The sequence below is a fragment of the Geotrypetes seraphini genome, chromosome 16 (assembly GCF_902459505.1).
Source record: "Geotrypetes seraphini chromosome 16, aGeoSer1.1, whole genome shotgun sequence".
Classification (NCBI taxonomy): Eukaryota; Metazoa; Chordata; class Amphibia; order Gymnophiona; family Dermophiidae; genus Geotrypetes; species Geotrypetes seraphini.
In genome coordinates, this window is record NC_047099.1 from 47,803,866 (window position 1) to 47,826,818 (window position 22,953).

Genomic DNA, 22,953 nt, shown 5'->3' on the forward strand with positions numbered 1-22,953 from the left:
AAAACCAATAGGAGGAAATTTTCTTTCACTCGGAGAATAGTTGAGCTCTGGAACGCGTTGCCAGAGGATGTGGTAAGAGCGAATAGCGTAGCTGGTTTTAAGAAAGGTTTGGACAAATTCCTGGAGGAAAAGTCCATAGTCTGTTATTAAGACATGGGGGAAGCCTCTGCTTGCATGGACTGTTGCTACTCCTTGGATTTTGGCCAGGTATTAGTGACCTGGATTGGCCACGTGGAAACTGGGCTTCTGGGCTTGATGGACCATTGGTCCGACCCAGTAAGGCTATTCTTATGTTTTTAATACACCTTAGTGTTTGATGCTTTCCCTGAGAGCCAAACTGACAAGGGATATCGGGCTCTGTGACAGCCCAGGAAACCCGAGCATCTATGTTTCTAAAATGACTCGGATAAACATTTATGTTGTTTTTTTCACAACATAACATTTTCATGCCAGCATACAAGCATTTAAATGCTGTTTGGGACCCATTGATGTTATAGACGTTTGTTTCTAAACTGTTTATGCTGAATGTAGCTGTACGTACCTGTCCATGCATTTCAAAACAAGGTCTACGCTGGCACATCCTGTTCTCAGACGCTATGAAATGATCACAGGGGCCCAAGTTTCCAAGTTTATTAGTTTTTAATATCCTGACCATCAAGCAAATGTCTGGCCGGTTAACAATTTATAAAACGAAGTGAACGTAAATGACATGGACTAGACAAACTAGAAGGTGAGGGTAATAGGGGAAGGAGGGGAGAAGTTACATAATTTAGATGAGAAGGAGAAAGTGGGGAGGGGATAGAACGAGAGGGATAAGGTAGCATTGTAAAAGCAAATACTTACTTGCGGTAAAAAAAAAAAAAAAAGGAGAGATGAAAAGGGATGGTCTAAGTTCAATCGAAAGCATCTTTAAATAAGAAGGTCTTTAAACCAGTCTTAAAATCTGCATGCTGGCTTCCAGACCCACATGCCTGCTTTTCTCGACTGCTACCTCCATCCCCTATCTTCCCTCCTGGGTTCTTCACTCCTCTCAACAAAATCCTTTTGGTGATCCTGAAAACCCGCCACGTTACCTATGACTCCACCCGCCATCAAATCTTTTCAGTAACTGGACCATTCCTCTGGAATAGGCTCCCCTCGCATCTAAGACTTGAATCCTCCCTTGACAGATTAAAGACCTACCCATTCAGCGATGCATTCAATCAAGGCCCATGGAGTGAAGGACCGCCAGAGCAGAGAGACATAAAAGCGATGAAACTGGCAGCAAGGATTCAGGGAGACTAGTTTGTAGTAGCTAAGGTTTGAAGAGAAGCCAGGCACCCAAATTCAACTCAGAATAGATTCTAGGAACATTACAGAGCTGATGTCAGAGTGAGAGAGGAGAGGTCTGAGAACGTATAAGAGTAGGGTTGTTCTCCTAGGACAAGCAGGATGAGTCAGCCACATATGGGTGTTGGCTGACTATCCTGCTGTCCACGGAGAACCTACGTTTTAGGTAAGTAACTACACTTTATATTTCACAAAGTAAAATCCTGGATGCATGGCCCTGCCTTGGTCCACTTCCAGATCTGCCCTATTCCACCCCTGGCCCTGCCACCTCAAAACCTCATCTCTTCATTCCTGACCTCCGGGCCATGTCCAGAAAGCCTCCGAGCACGCATGGCGTGTGATGTCTTCCGCGCTTGCTCAGAGGCCGTCCGGACGCGGCTGGGGCTCGGGAGTTTCCAAAACCTAGACAAACTGCCGGGTTTTGGAAAGTCTGTCTGTACACGTGGACATCTGGTAACCCTATATATGAGGGTCATTGGGTAGACAACAGACAGAGAGGGAGGGGGGGGGAGAGAGATCAGGAATGGGATGTTTAACTCACTACAGTGGTCAAGGATCACAACCTCTTTCTCCCAACTAAGGTCAGAGATTAAGATAAGGAAGAACGCTCCATGGGGTGAGTCCATTAGGAAGTGCTGTTATTTGTGTTCTTTGGGTGGAAGCTAAGAAACGTCTACATCAAGTCAACATTTTAACCTTTTCTTTCACAGGGACACTTTGCTATGACATCCACAGCCAAGAATAAGGTCCTGAGTGGAGCTGTTTCAAGGCCTCACCCAGGTTCAGATTGAAGCAGTGAGATGGTGGAGGGAATGGAGAAACCCAGGACTGGATCGGCTCTAGATGAGCTGGGGTTCCTCCTTTAGATTATTGGTACAATTAGGGTTACCACATGTCCAGGGGTCCAGATGGCTTTTCAAAACCCAGCACTTTCTCCGGGTTTTGAAAAGCTTCTCACAATCGCGTCAGGCATCTGCACATACACCGATGCCCTCCTGCCCGACTACTAGAGCATGCGGGGGGGGGGGGGAGTGGGACTGGGAATGGGGCTAGTTTAGGATTGGGGGTGGGATTAGGGCATAATGGGGTGGTAACCCTAGGTACAAATCCTTAGTTGTACATGTGATGAATTATTGCAGGGGTCTCAAAGTCCCTCCTTGAGGGCCGCAATCCAGTCGGGTTTTCAGGATTTCCTCAATGAATATGCATGAGATCTATGTGCATGCACTGATTTCATTGCATATTCATTGGGGAAATCCTGAAAACCTGACTGGATTGCGGCCCTCAAGGAGGGACTTTGAGCTCCCTGGCTTATTGCAATATTATCCATCTTGCAGATCATCAGAAACATTTACACAGATTACAAACTGTCTAGAATGCTGCTGTTGGACTGACTTTCAATTTTAAAAATCAGACCACATAACATCTTATTTTCTTAAGTTGCAGTGGCTCCCGGTTGAGTCCTGGGCGATATTTGTTACAAGGTGCTGCAGAGTCTTTCTCCTAACGATCTTGTGCAGGGCTGCCCAATTCCGGTCCTTGAGATCTACTGGCAGGCCAGGTTTTCAGGATATCCACAATGAATATGCATGAGAGATATTTGCCTGCACTGCCTTCTTGGTATGCAAATCTCTCTCATGCATATTCATTGTGGATATCCTGAAAACCTGGCCTGCCAGTAGATCTCAAGGACCGGAATTGGGCAGCCCTGATCTTCTTGGTTCAGTTCATGTTTCCAAATTCAAGACGCTCACAGCGTGTTCTTGCTTTATTTGCTTTTCCATCAGTCCAAAGGTTGTTTATACAAAAGATATTTACGGTGACTTTTGTCCTTTCAAGCTGCCACTTGGAATAAAGATTTACGTCGTTTGATATTAAATTCTACCTCCTATCAGCACTTTAGAAAATCATTGAAGACTTAACTTATTTGAAAAATTTCAGGAAGATTAATGCTTTGTATCTCTCACTGTGATTGTTCAATTTTATTCTATTTTGTTAACCACATAAATTGTAAAGTACTGCGGTATATAAATACATTTTTATGTAATGTTATGTTATGTTGTGTCATGGCTCCAAGCCTCAGAGCGAGAAAAGCCAAATTACCCAATTCCAGACTGGAGACTTTAGAGCCAGTCCTGGTTTTGAACTTGCATCCCAAAGTAGTGTGGGATTTGTAGTGCCTGATCCTGCCATTGAAACCAAGGCTACAAGTTCCATAATGCATCAGGATGGGGTGGTCCTAAAATCTTCAGCTGCAACTGGGTAACTCGGCATCTCTGTAGACCCTCCTACTCCTCCCTCCCTGCTAGAAATATGCTCTAGAACAGGCGTCTCCAAAGTACGGCCAATGGGCCACATCCAGCCCGCATATGATTTTATCTTGCCCGTGGAAGAATTGGGCGTAATTGCGCCAATTGGACTAATTTTCCAATGAAAATCTGCAAAAAAAAAGGATGTTGATAGATTTCAAATTAAAATTGTGTTGAAAATATATTGATATTCCATATTATATTAATATTAATATTATTCACAACTTTATGTAATACTGAGTCATAATTGTATTCTTTACGGTATTTCTTTGTACTTGTTCGGCCTCGATCGACAGTGTCAATTTGCGGCATTGTAAGTAGCTCTGGCGCTGTGACTAATCTTTAAATCAAATCTGGAAGTTCGTTACCAGTCGTTACGGTTAATTGTCCATAAAAATACTCACAGTGGCGCCATGTAATATTCAATTTGTAATTGCATAAATTTATAATTTGTGATGAAAATATGAGAATTTGCTGGTGGTGTTCGTCATCATTAATATACGATCATTTAATCCCACATACTCTGTAATTAGTTTAGAAAATTTTCTGCTTTCAATAAAACTCAAATATCTAGAGTTGTTTATCTTTTTTTTTTTTTTTTTTTTCCTACGGCCTGCTGAAAAGGACTGAAGTACCCAATGTGGCCCTTGTGGCGAAACATTTGGAGACTCCTTTTCTAGACCTTTTTCAGTTAAATGGGACCCCCCCTTCCCGAACACCTTCAGCCCCCAAGCACTATAGCCATGTCTTCTTTCTTACACACCAGTTTCCTTCTCCCAAGGTAGGGAGAACGAGAGGGCACTCTCTAAAATTGAAATGGGATAGATTCCGTACGAATGTAAGGAAGTTTTTTCTTCACCCAGAGAGTGGTGGAAAACTGGAACGCTCTTCCGGAGCCTGTTATAGGGGAAAACACCCTCCAGGGATTCAAGACAAAGTTAGACAAGTTCCTGCTGAACCAGAACATACGCAGGTAGGGTTAGTCTCAGTTAGGGCGCTGGTCTTTGACCTAAGGGCCGCCGCGTGAGCACCATGGACCACTGGTCTGACCCAGCAGTGGCAATTCTTATGTTCTTCCCTCCACCCCAATCCATATAGGTCCCAAACTTTCTGCTTACCCTCCTCTAGTGTTCCATCAGAATTTCTTCTCTCCAGCCACCCCGTGCCTGTGTATAGTACAAGGTGAGTGACATAGAGACCAAGAACGAGGAAGGGAATTGGAGAACTCAATTCTCCCTTTAAATTTGAGCAGCCAGATTTTTAAAGCATGCTCTGCTCGTGTTCATGAAGAGGGTTGGGGAACGGGCATTGCCGTAGCAGCCTCAACATAATTGCCAGTTGGTGGCCTAAGCTGTGATTTGCATGAATCTATGAGCATGTGTGTAATAATGAGGGACCCTTGGGTGTGTATATGGTGTGTCCTTTCCTCAGGCTGGATTCAGGGCCCAGAGTGTGAAAGGAGACCTGTCCTTTCCTCAGGTTGAAATCAGGGTCTGGAATGTTAAAGGAGACCAACCCAGCCTCTTCTTCCTTGGACTCACTCTCTGAATTTGCATGATTCGGCCCCTCTATTTCTTGGCCTAATTATGGAAATGGTGGGAAGGAGGGAACTGATGGAAGAAGTTCACAGCTGAAGCCACACCTGCAGCCTGTAGCTCCTCCCTATTTAACCCCCTCCTCGCTCACTGACAAAATCCCAACCATCGCTACAAGAGGGTGTAGAGTGACCAAAGTTACTGTCGGCTGGTTGATGGTGCAAATTGATTAGGGCATCAGTCTGGTACCTGTGAGAGGGTAGGGAGCAGGCTCTCTTGTGTCCCCACCTCATGGTTCTTTCATCTCTCTCTCACCCCCCCTAACTCATTATCTTTCAGCCATTCCCCTTGATGTGCTCCAGGCTTTGGATCTGAGGGAAGGTCGAGAAGGGATCACCTTCGCTTCAGGGTTCTGCACTCAGAGGAAAGGCGTAGAAGAGTCAGACATTGCCTTCCGCCTGGAGAACAGGACTCAGCTCAGTGCGCCGACAAAACAGATTTTTCCAGGTGAGTGCCGCATGCCAGCAGAAAGACGAACCTGTAGCCTCTCTGTGTCCTTTCCTCTGTTTCCTGACAGGAAGGTGACCCAAACTGTGGCGTGTAAAGTACAGAACCAGGACTAGAAGTCCAAGGACATAGTGAGAGTGTAAAGCTGGGACTTGATTCCCCCGGGAACAGCCAGTGCCACAGCCATGATCAGGTAGGGCAGCAGAACTCACTATTTTCCAAATGGGGGACACTTTGGCAAAAACCTTCACGTTCAAAGCCAGGACAGTTGCTGGACAAGATCACCAGTGCTTTGGGCAATACACCTCCTCCAGTAATGTGGTGCCATATTCAGAGCGACTTGTCCTGCACTCCTTGTCTCTTCTCAGCCTGTTTAGAGGGCTGCTTTTTTTTTTTGGGGGGGGGAGGGAATATTGGGAAGACTGTTGGGTAGTGGCGGTGGTGTTGGTGGGAGCTGCTACTGACTTCTAGTGCAGAACACTAGTCTAGGATTAAATTGCAGGCTTTCTTTAAAAAGTAGACTACCCCCTGTATGGAGGCCACGGACAACTTACGTGTGATGGTTTCTTGGCTGTTACTGGGTGGTTTGGCATTTCTTTCCCCAGTCCTCCTTGCCTCTCAACAATGTCTAACTTCATTAATGGACAAACCCATTGACCGTCTCGGGGAGACAAGCAGCAGTTCACTATCCACAGCTTTCTGTAAATGGCTCTTACCATTTTAGTGGCTTTTAAACAGAGCCTGCCAAGTGGCCCAGTTACAGGAGGAGGATCTCGGGCCTGTCTTGGATTTCTGACCACCTTATCCTGATGCATTTTGGGAACCACAGTGCTGATTTCAATAGGTAGACTAAAATAGCATTCTGAATTGGGACGTAGGGTCCAAACCACAACTGGTCAAAAAATCTTTGGAACTGGGTATTTTGGTGGTTCTGACTAAAAGAAAATGCTACAGGTGATTTTTGTTAACTGTTCAAAGAAAAATCATTCTTTTGGGCAATATTGAAGGATGAACTTGAGTGGGCTTGTTGATCAACCTCTAATGACAGAAGGGCAGCTCCTAATGTTGACGCATCCTCCACTTCCATCATCTTAGTCCTGTATTCTCCAACCCAAAGCTCTAGTATCTCTCCTATGCCTTTCAGCATTCTTACCTTGTATGTTCTACGGTGTTCCCATAGTTCTCGGCAAGATAGAACCCACTTGAAATATTACAAAATCTTCCACTGCACCAGAGGCCACTTTTCAGCAGTCTGAACTTGGTTAAGTAGATGTTGCCTTTAGGGAATGAGTCACATCATGGGGGTAAGGACTTACACTGTCCGTTCCTTTGCAGACAGTCCATTTCCCCAAGACTTCTCCATCCTCACCACTCTTCGGGCCAAGAAGGGCTCCCAATTCTTCCTGCTTTCTATCTATGATGAACATGGTAGCCAGCAGCTAGGTGTCGAGATTGGGCGTTCCCCGGTTTTCCTCTATGAGGACCAGGATGGGAAGCCTACCCCGGAAAAGTATCCCTTCTTCAAAAAGATCAACCTCGCTGACGGCAAGTAAGTCATTCTATCTCTGCCAAGGCAGTGAGGGAGTGAAAGAGGGGTGGAGTGGGGTGGGGGGAGTTCTTTGACCACTGCTGTGGACTTGTTTCATACAGAGGAGAAGGAGTGATATTTGCCTTTCAAGATCTTGTAGGAGTCTTTTTGTTTTCTTTCATTACTTTTTAGGAATGAACATAAACCTTAGGCATTCAACCCTCTGCCCTCAAGGGATTGAAACTTGTTTTGCCCCTGGAGAGAGTAGTTCAGAGTTCTAGTGCTAGACTTGTTCAGGATAAAGCTGAATACTTTGTTGGGCTTGATGCATGTTATCCTAACGAGAACCAGAACATGAGTTGTCAGGACCCTTCAGATTTCTCCTTTGGGTGAGGTGATGGCCAAAGAAGGGACCTATATGGGCTGGAAAACCATGTTGGCTCTTTGTCTCAACCAAAAATGTCAATAGGAGGACATCTGATTGTCTTGTCCTGGCCACATGTCCTGATTAGTATTGAATGGGTGCTGTGTGGCCAGAGCCATTTGTGGGAGGTCTTAGAGGGACCAACAGCCAGTGATTAGCATATCCAAGGCTCAAGTTGGCAATGGCTTGCATCTTTCTCACTTCAGGGCTTGCATTTGTCCTGTAGGTGGCATCGGATAGCCATCAGCGTGGAAGCCAAGAATGTGACCCTGATTGTGGACTGTGACAAACGGCAGCTCCATGAATTGGCTCGAGGGGAGGAGCCTGTGATCAGCACCGAGGGAGTGACGATATTTGGAACTAGGTTACTAGACGAAGAAGTGTTTGAGGTAAGACAGAGCTCAATGACGTTCTGCTAGATGTGTGTGTATTTGCACGTGCATCAGTCTACTTTGATTCCCTGTGTGTATTCGTATTTCTGTTTGTGTGTATTTCACTGTAGCACTTTGGGATCTTGGGTAAGTTCGTTGCCTCAAGGGCAGGTTGAAGAGTTGATGCAGAAAGCTCAGTGTGCAGTTACTGCATATTGTTGGGTTTCAACAAGGGGATAGAGGGGTACAGATAGAACTTGAGGTAGGTTATAGAAGTGGTCAATAACCACTTCACAGGTCGCGGACCTGATGGGCCGCCGCGGGAGCGGACCGCTGGGCAGGATGGACCTCTGGTCTGACCCAGTGGAGACAACTTCTTATGTTCTTATGTTCTAAATGCAGGATGGGGGTTGAGCGAACGAGCTAACTTGCACAGACGATATGGCTGCCCACATTGTTAAAAGCGTATGGTAAAGAGCACATTTAAGCATTCAGCGTAATGCGGAAGAGGGAACGGCAGCTTCTGAAACGTACAGAACACAAAAAAATATTTGCCAGATCTGGGGCTGCGTAGAAGAGTTCGTGGATGGGATATCTTGTCTGTTTTCCACATTGAACTGCCAATTTTCTCTACTTTTGCAACCAGAAAGAAGCTTCTGCAAGGGAGGTAACAGACCTGGGCACATGTCCGAACAAAACCGAACGTAAAAGCAGGTATTGACACTTGTTCTTCTGTGCCTAAAAAATGAGCCTCACAAAAAATTCTCACCTATACATTTTTGTGAGGCTCAGATTTACAGGTAGAAGGCGTATGCTGAAACTGCGGCTTGCGCTTTCGGTTTTGTTCGCACATGCGCATGAAAGCCACGCTTGCTGCATGATAGTGGAAACAATTCTAAAAAAATAAAATTGTGGAACACGTAGACAAACATGATTTAATGAGACGGAGTCAGCATGGGTTCATTTGCTTGACTTCTTTGAAGGTGTGAACAAACATGTGGATGAAGGTGAGCCGGTTGATATAGTGGATGTAGATTTTCAGAAAGCTTTTGACAAAGTTCCTCACGAGAGGCTCCTGAGAAAATTAAAGAGTCATGGAATAGGTGGCAAAGTTCAGTTGTGGATTAGGAATTGGTTATCGGATAGAAAACAGAAGGTAGGGTTAAATGGTCATTTTTCTCAATGGAGGAGAGTAAACAGTGGAGTGCCACAGGGGTCTGTACTAGAACCAATGCTATCTATAAATTATCTGAAAATTGGAACGACAATTGAGGTGATTAAATTTGCAGATGACACTAAACTGTTCAAAGTTGTTAAAACGCATGCGGATTGTGAAAAATTGCAGACGGACCTTAGGAAATTGGAAGACTGGGCATCCAAGTGGCAAGTTAAATTTAATGTGGACAAATGCAAAGTGATGCACATTGGGAAGAATAACCTGAATCACAGTTACAGGATGCTAGGGATTATTAAAAGAGGGATGGTTCGCAAGACTAAGAATGTTATAATGCGTTTGTATCGCTCCATAGTGCAACCTCACCTTGAGTATTGCGACCAATTCTGGTTGCCTTATCTCAAAAAGATATAGAAAAGGTTCAAATAAGAGCAACCAAGATGATAAAGGGGATGGAATTCCTCTCGCATGAGGAAAGACTAAAGAGGTAACTTAGGGCTCTTCAGCTTGGAAAAGAGACAGCCGAGGGGAGATATGATGAAGTCTACAAAATCCTGAGTGGTTTTGAATGGGTACAAGTGGATTGAGTTTTTACTGCATCAAGATTAACAAAGACTAGGGAATGAAGATACAGGGAAATACTTTTAAAACCAAAAGGAGGAAATTTTTTTCACTCAGATAATAAGTAAGCTCTGGAATGAGTTGAATGAGGGTGAAACCCGGAGGCAGGGTGAGAGAGAATCCGTGAGATTCCCAGGCACGGAGGAGTGGGAACATGAGAAGTCGTTAACAAAGCAGGACCCCTTTTCCAGCCAGCAGGACACCCCCTCCCCAAGACTGGGAACCCAGCCAAAATCGGAGGCAGCAAATTGCAGCTCAGCTGTCAGCTTCACCTTCTGATGAACCCCAGACTGGTGGACCCTGCTTAATAGAAAAGGAGGGTAGGGTACAGATACCACTCAAATATTTGTGCAAGTCGGGTAGAACCCAGTGCCAAATTGAACATAAATCCTCCAAGCTGGGCTGACTTATTTACCGAGGGGGGGGGGGAAGAGGTTGGATTTATACGGCTTCTGTTTTATTAAGACTTTTCCTAGCATATGTACTTGCGGTTTATTGAATTCTGTATGTGTGATTGTAAACTGCTTAGGTTTTAAGCAGGCTATAGGGTTGGTTTTTTTTTTTGTAAAATAAATAAATAGTTCATGTGGAAGCCCAGACGTGATTTGGCATTGAACATCCAGAAATATCGCTGGCAGCAGTCAGCAAAACATTCACCACTGCAGGCTGAATGGTCACCTCTTAAGATGCATGATTTGGTGAAAAATAGGGCACATATTCGGAACCCTGCTTTTCATCAATATTAGCCCCATATTTCCAGCCCGCTGATATGTTGTCAGTGTGCGTTCATTCTGCAGCTCTTCAGGATCTCATCTCTCCTTATACTCCTCCCCGGGTAAGTCTCTCATAACGGTACCCTTCTCCTCTACTGCCAACTGCAGACTCCATCCTTTCTATCTTGATGCACTGTATGCCTGGAACAGACTGCCTGAGTTGGTAGGTCAAGCTCCGTCTCTGTCAAGTGTTTGAATCCAAGCTAGAAGCCCACTTTTTCAAGGCTAACTCCAACCCACTTGTACGAGAGACCCATGTCTATTACGTCATGCCCTCTGTAACTGTCCTGTTTGTCTGATTAGATTGTAAGCTTTGTCGAACAGGGATTCGTCTCTTACATGCATGTGTCTGGCAGAGCTAATGAAATTAGTAGTCGAATTCGCCCCTCTACATTGCTTTTTATGGTTTTGCATATGCAAATGTTTTAAGGTCCCACCTCTGTCTGGGTCTGAAGTGAAGGGAGAGTTAGAATCTTCCATCCCATGAGAATGTCTCTTCCAGTTAGCTCCAGCACAGAGGTAGGGAACCTTCAGTTCAAGTGCATACCTACCAAGTTCCAGCTTGCTCGGCCCTGGAGGTAGAATTCTTTCACATTGGCATTTCTGGACGCCCTCTGGGCTTTTTTCAGAGCTATGCAGATGAGACGATGGGTCTTGGGGACAAAATGTGGCTTAAGGCGCCACTGTAAACATTGTCAGTCAGATCCTTAATACTGAGAGTGAGTGACATGGACTTGATTTCAGGGCTAACGGAGAAAACCCTCAGCTGGAAACCCTTTATTGGCCATAGGTCAGCCCCTCCCCCAGTCCCTGCTGTTGATGTCTACCAACTGTGCCTTCCCCCTTCTGACTGCGCCGTCGAAACTGGGCAGCTCCTTTTTAAAATGGGAATTATTCTGAAGCAGTGGAAACATTTGATAACACCCCGTCTTCCTACTTCCATCATTCAGTTGCCAGATTTGGTGACCCCCGTCAGATGAGTCATGGAAGGACCTTTTCCCAGCCCTCAGAGAGCAGAAAGCTAATTAATTTATATACCTCACGGTTGTTCTGATACACTGTAATCCATTTTAGGATATTTTTCCTCTCGTTAGCCATACTGGTGCATCACTCATGGCTTGGAATGCATGGGAGGGTGGGCTTCTGGCCATAAGGCACACTCATGGTTTCCTCCAGGTGCTGAATAGAAAATGATCCTGGCGCACTTGAGGGATTTTCAGGGAGGTGGTACAAAAGTCTTTCCGAGCCAGTGTGTCTTATATGTGTGCATGCTGTACATTTCCTGTGCTGGGGCAGTGTGTATGTGCATATGTGTGTGTTACTGTTGCTTTTCTCCTGTGTTTTGTGACTTCTGTCATGAACACTGGAAGTGGGGTGCTGGTGGAGCTCAGCTCCAGAATCCAGGTCACACTTCATTCTGGACAGCACTGGTTGGCGATGTCCTCGGCGCTAGGGTTTCCATATGGCTCCAGAAAAAGTCTTCCTTGCTTCCATTGCTTTTAGTGGAAGTAAAATCCAGCTGTCTCGATTCGTCCTCCTTTTTCTGGAGCCATGTGGTAATCCTACTTGACATCCACCTGCAGCCCTGGTTCCTTCATTCAGTTCAGGCAACTCTCTCCGGGATCATGAGGAACCTATAGGAAAGGTCCTCTGAGAATTGCACTTATCTGTAACTGTAGCTTCTGATTGGGGGGGGGGGGGGAGTTCGAGGGAGGCTGTGCCACCAGCAATCACAGCTGATAAGTTGATAACTATGATAAAGCATCCCTCCTGCAGTACCCCATGCTACACCCCCCCCCCCTCTGCCAATGCACCTCACTCCTGCCCTGCAGCATCCTCTGCTATTATGTCAGTCGATACATTCCTTTCTGGCCTGGGCTTTGATCCACGCAGAACGAATCCCCGAAGAATGTCTGAGAGATAAGAGGACTGAAAAGTGGAGACTCTTTTTTAAGTTATTGAACATTTTTTATGCCAGAGGCACAAACCTCTGAGAAACTGACAGGAGTTATGCGGAGCCTCCGTGCAGATGACTCCGAGGGGACCTAGGAGCACGTTTGCTCTGATTAGATCAGATTAGAATACAGCATTTTTAACTCTGCTCTTTTCTGCAGGGGGATATCCAGCAATTACTGATGGTTCCAGATCCCGGAGCCGCCTTCGAATACTGCGAACGCTACATGCCAGACTGCCATTCTCCACTCATGTACCCCCTTCTGCTGCAGGACCCCGAAAACCTGGAAGAGGTAAGAGAGCCAGTGAACCGTTTCAAATAAAGCATGATATTCCCGGGTGGATCAGTGTACCGGCGCTTGACCACGGTTTCTCAACCCAGCAGCTGTTCTGCTGGTCAGGCTGATCCGGTCCTGGTTCATTTTTCTTTCTCAACCCACTCTGGCTTTGCATACATTACAGATTTTTGGATCGTTCTGGCTGGCAGAACTGCAGGCAGGTGGCAAACAAGAGCAGTGGCCAAGAACAGGCCATGATTCATCTCCCATGGAGATTTGGAGTTTCCAGCTGGGTTCAATGTTGCCAGACCAGGCTAATCTGGTCATGGATATACTCCCTCCCCTTGAGTTTGGCGGAGGGACAAGGTTAGTCTGGCTGTTAACACGGAGCCATGCTGATCAACCCATTGAAATGAAACCTTAGGATGCCCATGAGGTATTCCACTTATAAAACATGAGAAACTGTATCATGAAATAATTACGTAGCACAAAATGGCAATCGGTGGCAGGAAAATCCAAACAGTCTAACGTCTCCTTTATTTATTTATAGCCACCAAATCTGAGGCCAGGTTCAATTTTTGGGTTCTCAGTGGTTCACCTCCCTTCACTTCTACCCTGTCCTGCCCGTCTTTGACCTTTGCCTGAGTGACACCAGGAGCCCTCGTTATCGCCAGCAGCATCTTTCCTTATGGTCATTTGTGTCTGTCCTCCCCAATGGCGTTTGCCCTTCCCCCTTCCACCCAATGAAATCCATCCCATCATCACTGCCGGATGCCATTAGACGGGACAACTCAAGCTGATGTCTACAGTAGTACTATAGTCTGTGCACCAGCCGTGCGGCCGGGCTCTCCCTCCCCCTCAGTGCCCCACCAAAGCTGGTTGGTGCTGATTAACCAGTGCACAAGCGTCAAAATTATACAACAATTATATTCTGAGTAATGTTACTGATCAGTTATCTGCCCGATTGATTTAGAGCAGACATAGAAACATAGAACATAGAATATGATGGCAGAAAAGGGCCACGGCCCATCTAGTCCGCCCACCCTAATGGCCCACCCCTACCTACCTCCATGAAGAGATCCCGCATGCCAATCCCATCTTTTCTTAAAATCTGGCACGCTGCTGGCCTCAATTACCTGTTGTGGAAGATTATTCCAGCAATCAACCACCCTTTCGGTGAAGAAATATTTTCTGGTGTCGCCATGAAATTTCCCACCCCTGATTTTCAACGGATGCCCTCTTGTTGCCGTGGGTCCTTTAAGGAGAAAGAGATCTTCTTCCACCTCGATACGGCCTGTGACATATTTGAACGTCTCGATAATGTCTCCCCTCTCTCTGCGTTCCTCGAGTGAGTACAGCTGCAACTTACCCAGTCGTTCCTCATACGGGAGATCCTTGAGTCCTGAGACCATCCTGGTGGCCATTCGCTGAACCGACTCAACTCTCCGTACATCTTTTTGATAATGCGGCCTCCAGAATTGTACACAGTATTCCAGATGGGGTCTCACCATGGATCTGTACATGTCAAACTCTGGCCCGTGGGGTGCTGAAATTTGGCCTGCCAGACAATTTCCAGTTTCCCCTACAGTTGGCCTGACGGTACATCTGTAGGTTCACGTGGCCTGCAGAGGATTGCTGGTTGGCAGTCGTGATCCTAGCAGGCCACCGTAGCCTCAGCTGCACATTCCCTCTGGCGTGGTCCCACCCCTCCTCTGACGTACGGGACTGCATTAGAGGTATCAGATAAGCCTGACATATTTCATGTGCTCCCACCATTAGTCTTTTCATCATTTACCTCAAAGTAAGTGAATAATTATGCAATATTAAATAATGCACTTATCTGAGCTCAGTTAACAATCCTGTTACTGTTGTTTCAGAAACAGCAAAGCCGGTAAAGGGTTTGAACCCCAAAGAGTAGCACGATTCCAGAATCTCAGAAAGGAAGCGACATTCTAGAACCCCAAAGAGTAGCAACGTTCCACAATCTCAGAGAGGAAGCGAGATTCTAGAACCCCAAAGAGTAGCAACGTTTCACAATCTCAGAGAGGAAGCGAGATTCTAGAACTCCAAAGAGTAGCAAGTTTCCAAAATCTCAGAGAGGAAGCGAGATTCTAGAACCCCAAAGAGTAGCAACGTTCCACAATCTCAGAGAGGAAGCGAGATTCTAGAACCCCAAAGAGTAGCAACGTTCCACAATCTCAGAGAGGAAGCGAGATTCTAGAACCCCAAAGAGTAGCAACGTTCCACAATCTCAGAGAGGAAGCGAGATTCTAGAATCCCAAAGAGTAGCAAGATTCCAAAATCTCAGAGAGGAAGCGAGATTCTAGAACCCCAAAGAGTAGCAAGATTCCAGAATCTCAGAAAGGAAGCGAGATTCTAGAACCCCAAAGAGTAGCAACGTTCCACAATCTCAGAGAGGAAGTGAGATTCTAGAACCCCAAAGAGTAGCAAGATTCCAGAATCTCAGAGAAGAAGCAAAATTCTAGAACCCTAAAGAGTAGCAACGTTCCATGCTACCGATCCAGGGCAAGCAGTGGCTTCCCTCATTCTATAAATAGCATCTAAAACGTAGGCACTGAGGAATGAGGTGTTGACCGCATGTCAATCTCAAGTTAGGCGCCACTTATAGAATCGCGCCTAAAGTGGACTTAGCTGCCAGTAGGCATCCTAACCTTTGTAACGTAATGTAATGTAATTTATTTCTTATATACCGCTAAACTCCGTTAGGATTCTAAGCGGTTTACAGAAAAATAGACAATAGGGTGCATTAAAATTATAAGTAAAATAGGTACTTAGAAATTCCCTTACTGTCCCGAAGGCTCACAATCTAACTAAAGTACCTGGAAAAATGACAATTAGTAGAGTAATGAAGAAATAAAATAGAGATAGATGAGAAAAAATAAGAAAATAAACATTCTAATAAGACTACAATGATCTAAAGGACTTTGAAAGGTTGAAAAAAGAGGGGAGATAAGAATAGATGCAGAGGGAGAACCGTTGAAACTATAGAATTTTTGGGAAATTTAAATGAAATTTAAATAATAAACTAGGAAACAAAAACCAAGTGGCAAAACAATGAATGAGATTTAAAAATAAAATATCATAAACTAAAAAGAAAGTGAAAAATAAAAACAAAACAGTCAAAACTGAAGTCCAGCTTGAACGGACCCCCGAGCCAACCGTTGGTCCGATGGCCGGACTGCAGCCCTCCTCCGTCAGCTCTCCTATTTATATCAGTTGGCCTAAAGTCTGAAAAGAGGCGCCCACCGTCCGTAAGTTTTAAGAATCCGGCCCTAGGAGTCAGCAGCAATTGTTTGAGGAGTAGAAGGTGAGAAATAGGGGTACATTTCAGTAGGTTTAGGCATTAGAGAAGAGGGTTTGATTTTGTGCAGGAAGGCTTTTCAATCGTTTTCCATTCGCGCAGATAACAGAGAAGCAGTATATTTGCCAGGTATGGAGCAGAAATTAGGGCTTTTCATGGATTGGTTATCGATTTTCACTCCTAAGATTCGGGGATTGTAATTCTAAAGGAAAGTCTGTGACGTCTACTGTAATCCTTGGAGTTGAGGGTCCTTGGCAAAGGAATTTGGCGGTGGGTTGAGGTCCAGTTTTCTATGGTGAAGGTAGTCTGGTCATTATGTCGTCAGCATCGGTGAAATGTTTCATTTGTGCAAGATCTAGGCATCTACTGCATATTATAGGTGCCTATCTTTTGTAAATGACATTTACCGAATTCTCGCTTTTGTCCCGTGAGCTGCCTGGCTATAGACTGGAGCTGTATGTGGTTCTCACCCTTGACATGGAAGGTCGCATCTGTTGTGGTTAATGCTGCTACCATCTATAGGAGTCGCACTTTGCCCTGAACCCGTGCTCTGGTTTCAACTCCTCTATCCCCTTTTGGCCCAGCCTTTCCTATCCTGAATGAACATAACACAAAAATGTATTTATATACCGCAGTACCTTACAAATATGATGGCAGATAAAGGCCAAATGGCCCATCCAGTCTGCCCACCCATAGCATCCACTATTATCTCCTCTAAGAGATCCCACGTGCCTACCCCAGGCTTTCTTGAATTCAGATACAGTCTTTGCCTCCACCACCTCTTCCGGGAGACTGTTCCACGCATCTACCACCCTTTCTGTAAAAAAGCGTTTCCTTAGATTACTCCTGAGCCTATCACCTCTTCACTTCATCCTATGCCCTCTCATTCCAGAGCTTCCTTTCAAATGAGAAAGACTCGATTTAAACGTCTCTATCATATCTCCCCTCGCCCGCCTTTCCTCCAAAGTCTACAGATTGAAATCTTTAAGTCTGTCCCCATACGCCTTATAACGAAGACCACGCACCATTTTAGTAGCCTTCCTCTGGACTGACGCCATCCTTAGGAATTCTATGCAGTTTATAAAAATAAAAACAAATGGCTTAGAAATTATACAAAAATTCTTAAATAAGTAGGTTTTCAATCATTTCCTGAACTGCTGGTAAGAGACGGAGCTAACTATCAGATTTACAAACTCTTTATCACAAGAAGCTGCCTGAAAAGACAGGAGTCGTTGAAAATAGCTCTTGTTTTGGGCGTTGTGAATTAATGAATAAAAAATGATGCACATGATAATCAGGTATTAAACCATGTCAGACTTTGTAGCATATACAAGCAAACTTTTTAATCTGAATCTGACCAATGTAGTTTTTGGTAATAAGTTGCGACATGATCCGATTTTTTTCAGATTGAAAATTAATCAGACTGCCATGTTTTGTATGATGCGAAGTCTATGAAGATTTTTCTAATAACTCGCTAAGTAAACTATAGTACGGTAATCCAAGATACTTGGAATTCATGACTGTACCAACAGTCTAAAACAGGAGTGTCAAAGTCCCTCCTCGAGGGCCACAATCCAGTCGGGTTTTCAGGATTTCCCCAATGAATATGCATGAGATCTATTAGCATACAATGAAAGCAGTGCATGCAAATAGATCTCATGCATATTCATTAGGGAAATCCTGAAAACCCGACTGGATTGCGGCCCTCGAGGAGGGACTTTGACACCCCTAAGAAACACCATATAGAAACTTTTCCCTACTAAAGCATCTGTATTTGAATTCCTTGTGAGATTCTGATCTAAAATAACCCCTAGAATTCTTAAAGTGGGGTTAATCGAGTACAAGATTCCATTCAAATTTATGCTCATCTCCATATTCTTTCTTCTTGCAAGGAGTAGCCATAAGAAGAGTTTTCTTTTTTTTCTGTATTGCGTTTTAACTTAACTTCGATCATCCATAATTCTACAGTTGTGATTGTGGTGGAGATTAACTGTGGGAATGGAAGATGGTCCATTCCCACCAGCTGCTATTGGCAGTGAACAACTGTGGCCGACCTTGTTCCCTGCGTTTTCTGCCAGGGGGAGGTGGGGCTGCTCCCTGGCAGGATCCACGGCAGGCGTTCCACAGCACACAGCATCCGTGTTCACCGGTGAGAGTCGAGGGCAAGGCAAACCCTACTCCATTGAAGGGTGGGGGGCTGTGCTATGAAAGTCAACACGTGTTTTACTGGAAGGAATTCCCTCAGCTTTTTGGAAAAGTCTCATGGCAGCCATTTGGAAAGCCCACGCTGATACGTGATATGCTGCAGGAACACTCGCTCCTCTGCAAAATCCTTGCTGATTCATGATATGTTACAGGAACACTCAGTCCCTCCTCAGAGTCCCTGCTGAATTGAGATATGTGCAGGAACACTTGACCCTTCAGCCCAGTCTCTGCTGATTCATGGTATGTTGCAAGAACACTCTGTCCTTCCCTGCTATATTTTGATACCGATTTCTAAATAAGCAACTATGTTTGGGATTTTTTTTTCATGCTCAGACACAGCCATCAAAAAGCTTTCACTGTGAGCCTCATCTCTGAGGGAATGTGAAACGCATTCCACCGAGGCCAGCCGCAGCTGGAGGAAGTGAGACCACATGTTTGCTTTATCTTTCACTGGCAATTTGGATTCTTGCCTTCTTCGCATCACTTAAATAGGTGTGGTTAACCCTATTACCACCCCAAGACCCTGTCTGCCTGCCCACCCACCACGCGGAATGGGAAGGTTTACGCTGATGGTGAGTCCAGAGGAAGAGGGAGCGCATGGCTGCAGACAGCTTGGAAAATAATCCAGTCCCTTACAGATGATGTGACCCTGCTGGGATGGGTCGCCCGGCAGCCCAATTGAAATGATTTCTCTGTTGGTGGACGTATTATATTTGTTAGTTAGTGGGGAAAGTCACTGGATTGCTGACAAAACCACATCCTGAGGCCTTATGGGTTGCGCAATACGGATTTAAAAGGGTGAAATCAGGGGTTGCACATCTCACAATGCTTTGGGATGTGAGTTCAAAACCAGGTCTGGCCAAAAAGTTTCCAGCTTGGTACTGGGGAACCTGGAGGTTTTGGATGCTCCTCTGGGTTTTGTTTTGGTTTTGGCTTGTTTTTTTTTTTTTTTTTTTTTTTGGGGGGGGGGGGCTCCAAATTCTGCCAATGGGTTATATTATCCAGCTTGGAAGTAGCTTCCAGATCTTTCTTTGAACAGACAGGTGGTGGGGCTGGGGATGGCTCCTCTCCCCAAAGCCCCCTTCTTAGTCAGCTACACTGACCTCCTCCTCTCGTTTTCCGAGGGTGTAAATTCTTGCAAAAAGCCCCAAAATTGTTTACTCATTTTATGCCACACAGAAGATAATTTTCAAATTTTTTTTATTTGCATTTTTATATTACACACAACATGAAATGCAAAGAAATAATAGTCCGCATCAATGCAGTATAATCGAAATTTCGCCATTTACCCCCCTATCAACTTTAACATATCATTTGCAGGGAAACTAGGAAGAAAAGTCCCAACGCAGTTACCTTGTCTTTCAATTCCACAACTTCTCTACGACGCATCTGTGTGGTCATCTGGAAAAATCCGGACCCAATGACCACAAAATAAGGCATCTTTTTTCAGAAATATGCTTTTCAACAAACTAATTTTTTTTTCCTGTTCAATTGGCACAAGAAACTGAAGGGCACCCTTGAGGCGATTTCAAGAAATGAGTCAAATTTAGGGAATCTAAATTGGGTTCCTTCGTCTAAACCAGTGGTTCCCAAACCCTGTCCTGGGGGACCCCCTGCCAGTCAGGTTTTCAAGATATCCCTAATGAATATGCATGAGAGAGATTTGCATACCTGTCACTTCCATTATATGCAAATTTCTCTCATGCATATTCATTAGGGACAGGTTTGGGAACCACTGTCTACTCTAAACCATTGCCAGCTACCTCAGATTGAGGCACAAAGGCATATTGACATTCAAACGGAAATATCTCCTTCAAGTATCTAAGTAATAATGTGGTCCTTTTACTAAGGTGTGCCTTAGTAAAAGGACCCCAATATCTCTGGAGACAGAAGGTGACAAATTGGACAGTTCAAAATGCATAACGTCCTAGACCGGCTACGATTTTCTAGCTGACAACATTCGGGACAGATGTCGACATTTGTGTCAGATATTTGGCATCCGCTGACTTTGCTTTTTAAATCCATCTCGCGAAATTTGTCAAAGCCTGCTGAGAGAAACTACAAAATTGTGGAATGGTTCGCTTTTAAACACTCTTCAGTCCTTCCAACAACAATATCTTGAGAGCGATCCACTCTTTTGGCTAAGTTGGGTCAACTTGTCTAACTTTGCCTTGAATCCCTGGAGGGTGTTTTACCCTACGACAGACTCCGGAAGAGCGTTCCAGTCTTCTACCATTCTCTGAGTGAAGAACTTCCTTACGTTTGTACGGAATCTATCCCCTTTTAACTTTAGCGAGTGCCCTCTCGTTCTCTCTATCTTGGAGAGGGTGAACAGTCTCTCTTTCTCATCTGAAACATAGGGTCTTTTGGCTTACCTTGCCATTGTTTACCATTGCATAATCAAGAAGAAAAGTGTCTTGAAAGAAGGAAATGCAGGTGGAAAGTCAAATGCGCGCGAACAAATGCGCAAAGGCAAGTCAGCGCAAGGACAACTCCATGCAGGACAATTCAGCTCAACATTAGGTCATTGTCAGACGTGACTGTGATTTGAAAATGCATTTTTAATCACTATAATTACCTACCTCTTGTCACGCTCACTTGTCTTCGCCCAGTTATCTTGCGCTCACTTGTCTTGCGCTCACTTGTCTTGCACTCACTTGTCTTGCGCTCACTTGTCTTGCACTCACTTGTCGGCGCTCAGATGTCTTCACCCAGTTGTCTTGCGCTCACTTGTCTTGCGCTCATTGTCGGCGCTCAGATGTCTTCGCCCACTTGTCTTGCGCTCACTTGTCTTGCACTCACTTGTCTTGCACTCACTTGTCTTGCACTCACTTGTCTTGCGCTCACTTGTCGCGCTCAGATGTCTTCGCCTACTTATCTTGCGCTCACTTGTCTTGCACTCACTTGTCTTGCACTCACTTGTCTTGCGCTCACTTGTCGGCGCTCAGATGTCTTCGCCCACTTGTCTTGCGCTCACTTGTCTTGCGCTCATTGTCGGCGCTCAGATGTCTTCGCCCACTTGTCTTGCGCTCACTTGTCTTGCACTCACTTGTCTTGCACTCACTTGTCTTGCACTCACTTGTCTTGCGCTCACTTGTCGCGCTCAGATGTCTTCGCCCACTTATCTTGCGCTCACTTGTCTTGCACTCACTTGTCTTGCGCTCACTTGTCTTGCACTCACTTGTCTTGCGCTCACTTGTCTTGCGCTCACTTGTCGGCGCTCAGATGTCTTCACCCAGTTGTCTTGCACTCACTTGTCGGCACTCAGATGTCTTCGCCCACTTATCTTGCGCTCACTTGTCTTGCACTCACTTGTCTTGCACTCACTTGTCTTGCGCTCACTTGTCGGCGCTCAGATGTCTTCGCCCACTTATCTTGCGCTCACTTGTCGGCGCTCAGATGTCTTCGCCCACTTATCTTGCGCTCACTTGTCGGCGCTCAGATGTCTTCGCCCACTTATCTTGCGCTCACTTGTCGGCGCTCAGATGTCTTCGCCCAGTTGTCTTGCACTCAGATGTCCTGCTCGTGCATTTTTACTATGAACCATTCGTGCTGAATTGTCTTGTGCTCAGATGTCTTGCGCTCACTTACTTGTCTTCACGCATTTGTCCGCGTGCTTTTGTCTTGCGCGCATCTGACTATGGACCGAAATGCAAGGCAGGTTTTGACTTCTCTAGCTCCTTCCAGGCTCCTTCTGAGTTCCAAGGGGCCTAATGTACTCCTTGTGGCACGCCCCTTAGGGCACATGCCATGGCTGCACACCATGGGCACAGCTTGCTTTTAAACGTATTCCGGCAACGGCTGACTTCAGCTGCCACCATCCCAATGTCTCGGTTCTCTCTCCCAGGGGTGTCCAACACACACAGAAGAACAAATGCTGCCACCCCAATGTCTCAGCAGCAGCCATCTCCAACTGGCCATGGGCGCAGCATGCTTTTAAACATGTTCCGGCAGTGGCAGATGACGTAGGATGCCACCGCCCTGCTGTCTCAGTGCTCTCTCCCGGGGGAGAGCCTGACATTCAGGTACTCAAGCATTTTTCCCTGTCTGTCCCGGTGGGCTCCCAATCTATCTAATGTACCTGAGACAATGGGGGGATTAAGTGACTTGCCCAGGGTCACAAGGAGCAGCGTGGGGTTGAACCCACAACCTCAGGGTGCTGAGGCTGTAGCTTTAACCACTGAGCAAACCTTCAGCAGAGCCCCTTGTGGGTGCCTCAGTGTTATATGTGAAAGTGTGAGTACAGCACAGACAGAGGAAGAGCGGATTTTTAACAGGTGTCACACTGCATAAATGGATGAAAAAATGGGTCTCGATTCATCAGCTTCTTGGACCAAACTGTTTTATGCTTATATGGATTTTTTTGCTCGTGAAAAAATGGTTTTTCAACAGAGTCCTGTGCAGGTGTTACACTGATTCACCAGCAAAATGAAGACAGCTGGATATAAGAAAATAATATATATTAAGGGGGAAATCAATGAAAGGAGACCAAGGAGTAAGACCCGTAGGTTTCTCAGGTCAGCTATTACTATCCTTTAACAGGAAGATGTCATCTAGATTTGGAATTTGTCTAAAAGACTTGTTCTGTGGAGGTGATTATCTATACAGATGCTGTCTTCTGAAG

General features: G+C 45.4%; 1 protein-coding gene across 4 annotated transcripts in view; it reads left to right on the forward strand.

Moving 5' to 3' along the window:
- The window catches only part of COL5A3 (collagen type V alpha 3 chain), a 93,719-nt gene that overhangs the window by 11,008 nt on the left and 59,758 nt on the right, over window positions 1–22,953 (forward strand). For 2 of the 4 annotated variants that reach the window (XM_033924511.1, XM_033924512.1), the window contains exons 2-5: window positions 5,513–5,680; window positions 7,016–7,229; window positions 7,859–8,021; window positions 12,686–12,817. In XM_033924511.1, coding sequence (XP_033780402.1) covers window positions 5,513–5,680; window positions 7,016–7,229; window positions 7,859–8,021; window positions 12,686–12,817 — 677 coding nt within the window. Of the gene's footprint in view, window positions 1–5,512; window positions 5,681–7,015; window positions 7,230–7,858; window positions 8,022–12,685; window positions 12,818–18,455; window positions 18,570–18,817; window positions 18,902–22,953 lie in introns of those variants that run through there. The other 2 variants (XM_033924514.1, XM_033924513.1) reach the window with 2 other exon arrangements.